The following is a 12,399-nucleotide window of genomic DNA, read 5'->3' on the forward strand; positions in this document are numbered from 1 at the left end:
GTTCACTGGGTTGCTCTGATCTCTCCCACATTACGCCATGCTATTTGAACTGTAAAGCTATTCCATTCAAGGGTTGTTGGCTCTGTGGTGGAAATCTCCTGATTATCATTATATCCAATACAGATCTATCAGCTGATTAAGTCGGACACGATCTTCTCAGGTCAAATTGTGTCGGAAAACTGGACTGGAAACAGACGTGAAGCACTAAAGTTGGAACCGGAAATACCTCAAAGATCCTTGAGCATGTACCCAATGCGAGACAAACATTAACCAGATCAAACGCACATAACGTAACAAAAACGCAACCTCTGATTCAGACTTTCAGACCCTAAAAGAAAACTGAAACTGTAGGTAGGATCCATCCATTTTAAAACCCGGAATGTCAAACAGAATTGGATGAAAAACAATCATTCGAACGTCTAAAATACTACATTTGATGTAAAGCTCTTTATGTTTCTCAGACTGCCTGTGCTGCAGCTCCTCTGTTCACCCTCTGTCTGAAACCAGAGCCCAGTCTGCTCTGATTGGTTAGCTGGCCGGCTCTGTTGTGATTGGTCAACCTGCTTAGAGATGTCCCGCCCCCTTAGCCTATCACGTACTATGTTGGAGCGCTAGCCAATGTCACTATGTTCCGGAACTTTGAGATTTTAGCCTTTGCGAACCATTTACATGCACTAAAACACACTACAGGAAAGGGAAAGCCCTCACAAGTAAACGATATAATAAATAAAACATAAATTGCCTCAAAAAGTCCTTTAGGTACACAGTTTTTTCAAATCTCTCCTCTGTAATTTACCGCCTTGTGAAATGACCCGATAGCTCGTCTGCTGTGGACCAGACCGGCTGTCACTTATTAACTCTGTCCAGTCAGACGACCTTTAACGCTAACGTGGCGAGGATCGGATGTTTCTCAATGTTTCACTCACTTTTTTTTTGCCGCCCCCTATTAGACATGTGGGTTTTGGTTGGGCAGTGGCCTGTAATTATTGACTTCTATGGGGATTGTTGGGTCAGAAAAGTTAAATCAAGGGCACTGGAGGGTTGAAATTATTATGAAGAGTCTTTCTTGGATGCACACACACTTAAAATCATACTCCACGATCACATTACAGTATAGTTCTTTATTTTTACAGGGTGAAGGACATCGACAAACAGTAACATGTTCACTACAGTTTAGACTTTGTTTCCTAACACAAGGTCACGGTGAAAGGGAACCGTGGAAACGGTGAGATAAATAGTCTTTGGTGACATACAGATATATTAACATACAAAGATAACTTAAATACATATTTAAATAGTTTGGCTGATGCACACAGCGTTCACAGTCATCGCTGATGTCTTCACACACAGACAATCTCAGAGGCAACATTTACATTAAAGGAAGCCTAGCTTTCACATGTTTAAACACAAGAAACTATAGTGACAGCTGTGGCATTAAAGTGCTTTCCTGTGACCCTGAATCTACACTAACACACATTTCACACGACTATTCACTCATTCCTTCGCAACAGAGAGCCATGACAGCTGTTTCTTTTTCTACGGGGAGGTATTAGCGGTCGTGCACAGTTTGCTCACACAACTTGGACATGACGCAACTTCTGACGCCACAAAAACAAAGTGAGCCAGAAAAAATAAGAGCACAGATCAAACAGTGGAGATAAAGTGTCCCGATAGGCTCAACACATACGCACTGAAACGTGTCTGGAATAATGTTTAAAAAGTGAAGGAAAAAAAAGTGATCCACCAGGATTTGTTTCTGCGTTTTGAAAAGCCTTTTAATGATCCGTCAGGAGACATTGATTAGCTCCGTTACAGCAGAGAGAATGGCAAGTTTGACCTCAGCAAGCCTTTGAACAGATTAGAGTCAAGAGCAAGGATTTCAACCTCTGACCTCCATGATTATCGACAGAAAGGGAAAGGAAAGGGGAGCCAGTAAAGGGACAAATCAGAAGACACAGATTAAAGATATAAACATTATTATAAGATGTAGATCACATGTAAAGTCATTCCATTTATCAAGTATTGCCAGGTATTTGGTGAGTTTTAAACTAACCCTCTTAGGAATACCATACTGATCCGGATAAAAGTGCACAGCTTCTGTTTTCCTTCTGTAGACGTTAGGATAAGGCTAACAGAGAAAGGTTTTGAAATAGAAGTTCAGAAGAAGGTTAATAATATGTAACATAATTGTGTTTCTCGCTAAAAATCACAGAGAAGGAATGTCAAATTTTAGAGTTGGAGCTATTTTCAGTCCGTCGCCCGGCCACTATTTCAGAGACGGACAAACATAGATGGAGGGGAATGTCGGGAAACATATTTTGGAGCTGGGGCACACCTAGCATTTCTGTCACTATGGACTCATGCCATACCTAAAACAGTCTTTTGTGGGCACTTCCCGACAACTTTAAACCCATTTAACATGCGAACAATAAGAGGTGCACATCATTACAGAAGTGTACTTCCGTGAGGAAATGTACTCAATTTCTCCATTCTTCTGCAAAATCACTGTTGAACTTTCTAATTCAAAATAATGAAGGTATGTTGTCTAGCACAAAACAAGTCATTTATATAGTTTCCATAATAAGATGCCATGTTAAAATGTCGTGCAAAGTAAGGGGAAATATTTTAAATATGTGTATTTAATTACGGTAAACTGCCTATGAGCTGAGGACCCCCCTCCTAAAGGGATATTAAACTCAAAGTCCTGACGTATGCATCACGTGAAAAGGCTAATATCTCGGCCTCCTGCGGGGGAAAAGCCTCGATCCATGGCTCCTCACACAGAGCGAAACTGATCCTTTGCGTTTTTCAGTCCTTCTCAAGGCTGCTGCCCCTCTTGTCAGCGTTGATTTCATGCGGTTAGGTCCTCAGAAAGTGCTGTGGCCGCTTTTGAAAGTAAACCGTGGCCCTGAAACACAAAGCCAGTGGGATATGTTGGGATGTCAGTGTCCATGCTGCGACCGGGGTTCATTGGGTGGTTTTCTTTGGGAATGCATTGGTTTTGACATGGCTCAAAATCCACATCAGGGGCACATTAAGGTGTTCAAAGAACTGTTGGAGGGGTTAGTGTTCAGGGAGGAGCAGACCTAAAGGATGGTGTTGAGGAAGAGCCTTCGATATGATATTATCTGAAGAGCTGTTGGCTTAATTGTATCGCTCAGGGTGGGAGAACTAAGAAATGAACATCCTTCAAAATGCATTGATTGTCCGGATGGTTAGTGCAGCAGATAATTGACCAGGGAAATCTTTCAAAAGTGGAGACAAGAACTAAAAATGGCAAAAGAAAAACTCCTTTTGAAAAGCCACACAAAAATCCAAGATGGCCGCCAATTTCAAGTGTTTAGAATTACACGAAGAAGCCCTGAAGAAGTTTCAAAATTTGACTTCCCCATACTCCAAAACAAATAATCAAATACCAAGATCACATAAATTGATCCAATTGTTAAAATTCTGGTGTAACATACTGTTATTATGGGCTGGAAATGACGGCCATATTGGATAAATACTCATAATTTAGAAATTCAAGTGGCTTCGGCAATGAACTTGGACATTTTGGTGCTAGTATCCACTTTTGAAAGACTTTTATCTGCAGCACTGGTGGGAGAACTCACATTGGTAGTGAGGATATTGAATTTGTACAAACACTAGGAAGGCAACACTTTTTTTAAAGGGAGTATTATTAACATATTCAGTTAAATAAACAAGGACTACATCGAAATCTAATGCAAAAACTACCAATAATACATTAAAAGATAAATAAATGGAGATCTAGACACACTGAAAAACTGAAATGTTGACTTTAATTAAATGTGTTAAGTTGGTTGAAAGCAATAATTTTAAGTCGAACCTAATATTCTTCATTTAAACTTCATATTATTGCTTTAAACCAACTCAAGATTGTTATGTGAAAGTCAACGGTTCAGTTCTTTCAGTGCAGACTTGCTGGGGGTGTTTGGGGAGTTTCTCATCCATAGCTATGGGGGCTCCTGGGGTTGATGGGGGAGGAGTCTTCTCTGCCGCTCTGACCAATCAGCTGATAGAGCCGGTGGCTGAGGTTCTGCACTTGGCAGGTTCCCAGGACGCAACCGACCCTCATCAGCTGGGCGTGCTGGGGGTAATGGTGACTGCTACGTGCTCCCGAATGAGCGTGACGACGAACTCTGGGCAACCTCGGAGAAGCGACGCCGGGTCGTGCCCATGCCAGAGTTGGCGGGAATGTGTGAACTCCTGAAGCTGGTCGGAGTCTCAGGAACCCGGGGAGCCATTTTGGGGCTTGAGAGGCGACGTCGTTGTGAGTCTGGCTTCTTGATGGTCTGGTGTTATCCTCTGTTTGACCCATGAGCTTGTTGATGATGTCCAACCTGAGGAGAAATAAAAGAGAGCTGTGTGAGCATCATATTGTAATATTGCAAAATGAAGGAGAATGCTGGAGACGATGCTTTGAAATAAAGCAAATCTGTTCCTCTAGTCTTGAATTCAATGGGTTTTTTGAATGGATTTTTGCTTAGATGCCTGAAACATGGTCTGTTGTGTTGTAATATGCCAGTATATACCCCTTCTGGACGGACCAACTTTCCTAATCTTAGTTATTCAGTTCAACCTGAGGCCTGTTTTTTCCCATCACGCTTCACCAATGGATATTAGAGTGATAGACGGCCAGCCTTGTTACTATACCAACTAACGGGCTCAGGTAATTCTTGCAGAAATCCGATTAGCTTTGATAAACAAATCATTATTGCATGCTGTCTGCACACAGGAGCCCATGAACACCATATCATCTCTAAATGTACAACAAGAAAGTGAACGGCTTTTCACAAAGAAACGACAGGAGGCTTTGAGTGTGCCGCGCTTATTACATTATCCAAAACCAGCACCTCATTGCATTTTAATGCCCAGCTGGGATTCAGCAACTGGTTACTATGGGAGATTAAACCAGCCCAGTCTCAGTGGAGCTAAAAATACTTTCTGAACAGTAGCCACACACTCTGTAAAGGCTCACTTCTTCCAAATTATCCAGTAGTTTGGTTTTATGCGCCCAGGTTTTGAGAAGCTTTAGACTCTGCTACTTCCATCATAAGACAAGTGAACTCTGTGCCTGGTCCCGAGCAAATAGGATGTCATTTCCCCTAATGATATGTTCAAATGTCCCTTTTCAGTGCAGTGGACCAGCAAGTAGGTACTGTCCGTTCAGCAAACACAGCCACAAGCAACGCGCCATCTGTTCGTTGTTTGACAAAGACTTCTGGCAACTTCACCCTGCAGCTTCTTCCCTGAACTGTCCCCGCTGTGTTTGTACAGCACAGCGTGACTCAGCTCTGTTACCACTGTAGATAAATGGGATGGATATGCTGCAGATTAGCTGTTGCTTTGAAAGGGAAAAAACTGCATCAGGTTTCTAAATATTTTCCAGAGGTAGAAGTCTAATTATAAAAAGTCTGTGTGAAGTGCTGACGGTTTATTATTCCACCATGAACTCATCCTCTCTGGTTAGAGGTCTATTTCTCAGTGCTGTGGTTGGTTTGGGATCCCTGTGTGAAATGAGAAGCTAACAGCATTAGGTCTGGAGACAAGCGGCTGTGCAACACTGTCGGTGGCTAAATAAATAGTTGTGTAACGCCACAGACGGAGGCGAGCACTATTTCCAGGACAGACTTGGTGTGCCATAATGCCACATCACCAGGTTACACCCAGCTGCAGAGGGAAAGACTCTTCAGGAATGCTCTTGCCCCAAATCCCTGTTCTTCTATACAAGTTCTCTTCATTTAAATTGAGAAAAGCAAACAAGATCAACATGTCTTAGGTTAAGAAACACTTTTTTCAGATGGGAATTGTGTAAAAAAGTACCTCCAGCAAATCTTTGAGGCAACTACTGTACATCAGAAACAGCTTTTTATTTTGGCTCCAGAGATTTAGAACATTTGGGGCGTTTGGCAACCATGCTTTAGTGGTAAACACTGTAGAGAAATGAACAATAGAAAAACTGTCCCTAAGGATCTCTTAAAAACTCTCTAACTTGGAAGATGTAATTGTCATTTTTAAGTTAACAGTGCATGTTATTTGTGTAATGAAAGTGGCAAAACTCCAGTTTTATCCTCTCAAAGACTCTAGAAACTGTTGCAGCAGAGGACTCTTTCACTCACACACATTTCATCAGACAAGACAAGTTAATTTGGCTTTTAGTAGCCAAGTCTTACAACCCCATAAGCAAAGGAGATCTCTGTGATTGGCAGGCGATCAAAGATATTCGAGCTGCTTCAGCCAGCTGTACGCCTCTATGATTTAGCTTAAGGGCTTCACACAGAAGCTCCAAATGATTGCTAATAATTGTGCAATTTGATAAAAGGCCCAACCGATCCCAATGTCGTGCCTTGTTTTGTTTTACCTCAAAGCGTTGCAAGTATCTTCTCCCATGCCGATCCTTTCAGATGCTAAACTCTCCCTGACCCTAGGAATGGGTTATGCTGGGAATAAGAATGTTGGACATGTCAAAAGTATAGCCACACTTGAAGGGTAGCCATGGCTTATTCTGAGGTCATCAAGTAGCAAAGGTTTTTAGACGTTATGGAGCAAGTGCTGATAGTGGATAGTGGATAGTCCACTAAGAATGAATGGGTCACAAAAACAAAGGACTTGCCACCAAGGAGACGGCGGTTGGTTGTCCGATACCACCATTTTTTCCTGAACCTGACCAAGTGTTTTTGTAAGGGTAGGGTCAGGGTAATGGAGCGCCATGGTTTGACTCTACCATGAGCATTAGGAAGTGACGTAAAAGAGTCCTGACGAAGTGTTCGTATGTGAGAAGTTGGGAGTAGGTGGGTCGGCCAGACATTGATTTAAGCAGGACTGATATTTTGGGAAGTACCTCAAATTGAAGGCTCTGCCCCCGATTACCAGCGCGGAAAAGAGTGTAAAGGGAAGGGTTTTCCAAAGTTATTCCACCGTCCAATAACCACAACCATTGGGAAAAGACCTCCTTAACCCCAACCCTAGTTCCTTACTGCTGTGAGGCTGAAGCTTAATCAGTTGTAAATATGGAACATTCATGAGTAATCTCCAAACAGCAAACAGTAGTGGGATTGTTGTCGGAAAGAGGCAGAACAAAAATAAAGTAAAGGTGATTAATAACAAACAAAACACTTGTCTGTCTGCTTTGGGGGCCGTTCTGCTTTCATAACCTCTTAAGTGGGATGTGATTAACTTCATGCTTTGAGTATTTAGTGAAGCCAGTGAAAGACCCAGAAGTTATGAAAACGTTCTGATATCAGAAGAGAATATAATTAGCCTCTCTCCTCAGAAGCCCCGTTTGCTTCTTAAATCTTTGATCACAATCCCACTATAAGCTCGTGCATGCCTCCAACATGGTGTGTCTTTCTGTGTGAAGCAGGAAACTGCTCTTTAAAGGGTGGGATTTAAGTCTTAATCCACAGTGGAATTCTTTGCCGGCTTTCACTCTCCTCACCCCCAGCCTGGGTTCGGTGAGATTTACCCCCATGAAGCCACACAACTGTTTATACCGCACATACACTCCAGCAGTTCAAACCACAGGTCCTGTTTGCAAGAAGAGGCCTCTGTTGAGATGATTTTCCGCAGAGATGGTCCTGGTTTCAATCACTTTTGAGTGTCTCACAATGAAGAGATAGTGGTGTTCTTGTTGTTCCTTGATAAGGGGTAAACATGTCAGAATAGACATAGAGGACAGAGGACAGACTCAAAGCCAACTGCACCAACAAACCAGGTTGAATTCAGTCCTTTTTTCAGGTAAATATTATGTAAGGAGTATCTACGTTGGGCCAAACCAAGAATAAGGATTTAGTGAATTGTTTGCGGATAAATATGGCCTTGACGAAACAAACACCCAAACTTTGTATCAGCTTTACGTGTGTTTAGTCTGAGCGGCGTTTCCACTTCTGGAAGCTTGTTTGGCTGCAGAAATCTCCCTGACAAAAGACCAGACCACATAAAGCAAGGGTATGCTTTGCGTGTGATCCCAGGAACGTGCAATTTTCTCCTTGTTTGGACAGCGCGTTGTCGCAGCATCTTGATGGGATGTTGTCGTCTCCTTATCGGGACACGGAGGCATCGCGTGGCCTCAAAGACAAACCAGGGAAAGTATGAAAGACATCCGAGCTCAAACGTCGTGCGTGTCGAGCAGGAGAAAGAAATGTAAAGTGGTCATGTTTGTTATTGTCATGCTGTCAACATGTTTTGTGTAATAGAACAAGATGTGCTCTATATGGAATTTACTGTCCTCATAAAATCCACACAAGACATTTATGAATCAGCAATAGAGAGAGAGAGATGTGTGGGTGCTGGTGAAGGGAGACCTCTCACATTGGCACCTTATTTTAAGTTGAAAGGGAGTTATGGATCTACATGAAGTCTGATCCAAACGAAGGACTGACGTCGCATTGATTTGGACCTTGATTGGTGCACCATAGACCGCCATTGTGTCCTACGCTGGGGGGGGGGGGGCGACGAATGCTTATAAATACAACTTCTGAACATTTTCTCCCAGACTAAGAGACGTAAAACCTCAGTAATGATGCTGCTTATGACAGATTTTAACAGAGCAACCCAAACAGCGAGCGGATAAACTTCCCTTTATCTCGGTAGGACTTCAGCTGCAGGTATTTAATAAAACAAACAAGTGCAACAGATGGCGACCTGGAGGAAAATTCCACACCCAGATCTTCTTACACTGTTGTATAATCAGTGGAACATGTTCAGGACTTTCTTTAGATGCCTAGCTTTGCTTCACCACGGCCTTATTATAGGATCTGACACAAGACTTCTTAAATTTGGAATGCATAGTCCTGTTGAAAAAACCACAGGAGCGCTATGCTAGTCTCTGAAAGTCCATACTACATAACTACAGAAGCATGTCAAATACCAGACATAATCCAATAAAAATGCTTAAAATATCACAGCTTTCCTCAAATTCCAGCAGTAGAAGCACCACTGCATCATCCGTGATTTGTCCTGCATTGACGAGTCGATGGATAGAGCAATACTCACCAATATTTTGATGATATATTTAACATTAAAGCCCAGGTGTTTTGTCTTTCAAATATGGAGGTTTCATGCTTTGTGTCTTTTTTTCGGACTGACAAAACCAGACGTGTAAAGACATCAACTTGGACCTCGTATTTTTTAAAATTTCAAAGACTTATCTAGACAAAAATCAGAAGAGGAATAGTCGTTGTGCAGTCTAAATATCAGCCATTGTTACTGATTGTATAAACTTATAAGGGTAGGTTTCAGGGGCCCCCAACATCACTTGGCCCCTCACTTCTTCCTGGTGCAGACACAAGCATCTGTAGATCCCAACTCCACCAGAAGAGGGCATTCAAACACCAGCTCATCCACAGAAATCATTGCAACTCCTCAGGCGTGTTGTATATCTGGCAGGCTTTCCTTACTCATTAAACCAGGTGGACTGTACTGCGTGTGTCAGGCTGCCACTTAGAGAGTGGAAAAGTACAGGTGCAAGTCACGAGATCCTTTACAAAGTTCCTCACAATGCTTGGATTTCCGGACTAATTGTGGGACAAACTGGTTGTACAACTTTGGTAAATAATAAACAGAATCACAGAGAGATAAACCCAAACCTTCACGAGCTGTTACTCATGCACCAGGATCGGGACAAGGAGAGAATGTTGAAGTCAAGCCAATAAACGCACTTTGTTGTCAAATATGGGTCACATATACCTCTTAAATGTAATGGAAATGTAATTTGGCACAACCTCATGATCAGTTGCGTTCAACTTTAACCTAATTTGTGCATGACTAATATAAAAAGTGAGGGAAACAATCAACACAAGTAGGTCTCTGTGACCTTTTACAACCTCTACAAGCTGCAGGATTATTCACAAACATACATTTTATAAAAGTAAAATGGATTTTTATTTATTTGAATATGCCTGATACCGTCATGCAGCTGATCCAGCAGAGCTTATCAAGGAGGGAGACTTTTTTTTTACTGTACCACGAGAGCCTTTGACCTTGCAGATTTATCCATTATCTCCCCGACACAACAGCCCTGTCACTTTTACACACAGAAGCCTGAAGTGATTTTATTGTACCAGCTGACTTTAGCTGTGTCGACTTTCTAGATAAAGGAACAAAAACATACAAACTGATAAGAAAAAGTGAGATTCAGGACTGCTGGGTCATGTTTTAAACTGATGGAACATGATATGTGGCTTAAAGTTAAATGGAAAACACTTTGTAGTTTAATGACGTGGCATATTTACACATTAAAGGCTTATGTCATCTTAAAAAAAAGGACTTTAATACCCAGGGATTTTTTCTAAACTACTTTTACTCCACTACATGTATTTAATACCTTTAGTTGCTAGGCAGATTATGATTAACGATGGTAAATATAATCAGCCCTTAAATCAGACTGTAGTTCACCTGCAGTAAATCCAGCAGCTACCCTGCAGTATACAAAGCCATTAAAACTAGCTGCACCTTTACCAGCTCTGAGAACACTTTAATGATCAATCATTATAAAACATATCAGAGATATTATTCTGAAATGGACCAATCAAACAACGAGCAGTTTTACTTTTGGTACTGGTCACTATTTTTACTTTTACTTCTGGTACTTCAGTCACTCAAGTACAAGATCTGAGTACTTCTTCCACCTCTGATAATAGCCTACCTAAAACTGCCTTTGTAGCTGATTAAAATTAACACTTGGGAATAACTCTGCAGTTTAAACGGCAAAAAAGTCGGTCAAATTGGCAAAGTAGTGCCTTTTAATTGCGGATGGAGCGATACTATGTACATTAATGGAGTAATGCGACTCCTGGTGTGTTTACACTACACAGAGAGCATGAATACAGCGGGGTGTCCTCCTACCTGTTAGCTTACATGCGTTAACGTACTGGATAGAGTGACCAAAAAAACATTCAAATATGAAAAGGGAAATTTAGGAATGCTGAAACTAATGAAAAATGATCTAATGGCTTAAATGCGAAACCTAAAACCGCCTTTGTAACTCAGTTCAATTAACAAATAGAAATAAAAACGCGATTTAAACTTCAAAAAAGCCGGTCAAAATGGCAAAGTAGTGCCTTTTAATTGCGGATGGAGCGATAATATGTACATTAATGGAGTAATGCGGCCCCAGGGGCGTTTGTTGTGATATAGAGAGCATGGATCTTCCTACCTGTTGCTGTCGGGACTTTCTTCCGCCGGCAGAGCCAGCAGCTGCTGGAGGGAGAGCAGGCTGATGCAATACACAGCGAGCCGGATAAGGGGCTGCATCTCCGGCCAAAACTGGAGCAGTTACTCCCTCTCTGGAGGAGGGGGCAACCACAGGCACCGGGAGAAGTTCAATCCCACTACTGGGGAGAAAAAAAAACAAGACAAAACCAAAAAGGAAATTTGTGCCCAAGAGTCAGATATCCAAATGTGTCAGGATATTTAGAGGAAACCTTTGGAAAAAAGCAGAGGTAATAAAAAGTCAATTAGCATGTTAAATGTAGAAGTAATGAATGAATATTTCAGTTAAAATACAAAAAAGCGAATTTATTTTAATATATTTAGTGTTTAACCCCCATTAAACACTCTTATGACAATTTAAAAAAAAATCCATTATGTTAATACTTCACATCACATTCACATAACTTAATAAATATGAGTCTTACCTTCTTGGTACAGTAGTTTTATCTCAGATATTGGGATTATTTCCAATATTTTTGTCCAATGCAATCCAGGCGTGTTGGTCAAGATCAAGTTCTGCAGTGTGAATCTGAGCGCGTGCTGCTCATTGAGGTTTAAATAGTGAGTGGGAGGAGTTGAGCAAGTCAAGGTGCTCCAACATCGTGTCTGCACTGCTCAGAATATGCATGAAAGTACTTCCAGAAAATGAAGTGGTGTTCCTTTTATATACCTTTGATAGATGCTCTTAAGAGGTATAAAGCAGGAAACCCTGATGTTGTAAAAGCTGCTTGTATAAAGTATGTGTAAAGTTTACAAATAAATAGAAATATACATATTATTAAGTAAATTCACTATTAAGTACTAAATTAAACATAATTGTCCTGCCTCAGTTGGACAACAAAGGTTATTCTATTCAAAGCAGCAAGATAAAATGGGTCTAATTTGTCAAATAATAAAAATAGACGATTAAAAAAATCAATTGAAAGAAAAAACATAAGAAAAAATTAATTTAAAAAAAATCTAATTTTAATTAAAAAATTAAATAATTAAAAAATAATATCATTAAAAATATATTAAATTCAATCAATTAAAAAGTAAACAAATATTTCTAAAATACCATAAAATACATGAAAGGTCACGTGTGCAGTCATAAATCCCCTGCAGGAATATGGCTGATATCTCAGGATGCTAAAGTAATTGTATTTCTATATTTCAGCATTTTGTTTT

General features: G+C 40.8%; 1 protein-coding gene across 2 annotated transcripts; it reads right to left on the reverse strand.

The window, feature by feature from the left end:
* Nucleotides 1-1,101: 1,101 nt before the first annotated feature.
* Nucleotides 1,102-11,857, reverse strand: adm2a (adrenomedullin 2a). Of its 2 annotated transcripts, none has more exons than XM_063905789.1 (3): nt 11,658-11,857; nt 11,177-11,444; nt 1,102-4,361 (listed from the first exon to the last, which is right to left on the reverse strand). In XM_063905789.1, exons 2-3 carry the CDS (start codon nt 11,272-11,274, stop codon nt 3,965-3,967), a joined length of 495 nt encoding a protein of 164 aa, XP_063761859.1. In that variant the 5' UTR covers nt 11,275-11,444; nt 11,658-11,857; the 3' UTR covers nt 1,102-3,964. The 2 variants fall into 2 exon arrangements, with proteins under 2 accessions (XP_063761859.1, XP_063761860.1); XM_063905790.1 differs by having other exon boundaries at nt 11,177-11,354; nt 11,658-11,768.
* Nucleotides 11,858-12,399: the final 542 nt, after the last annotated feature.

The sequence above is a fragment of the Eleginops maclovinus genome, chromosome 17 (assembly GCF_036324505.1).
Source record: "Eleginops maclovinus isolate JMC-PN-2008 ecotype Puerto Natales chromosome 17, JC_Emac_rtc_rv5, whole genome shotgun sequence".
Taxonomy (NCBI): domain Eukaryota; kingdom Metazoa; phylum Chordata; class Actinopteri; order Perciformes; family Eleginopidae; genus Eleginops; species Eleginops maclovinus.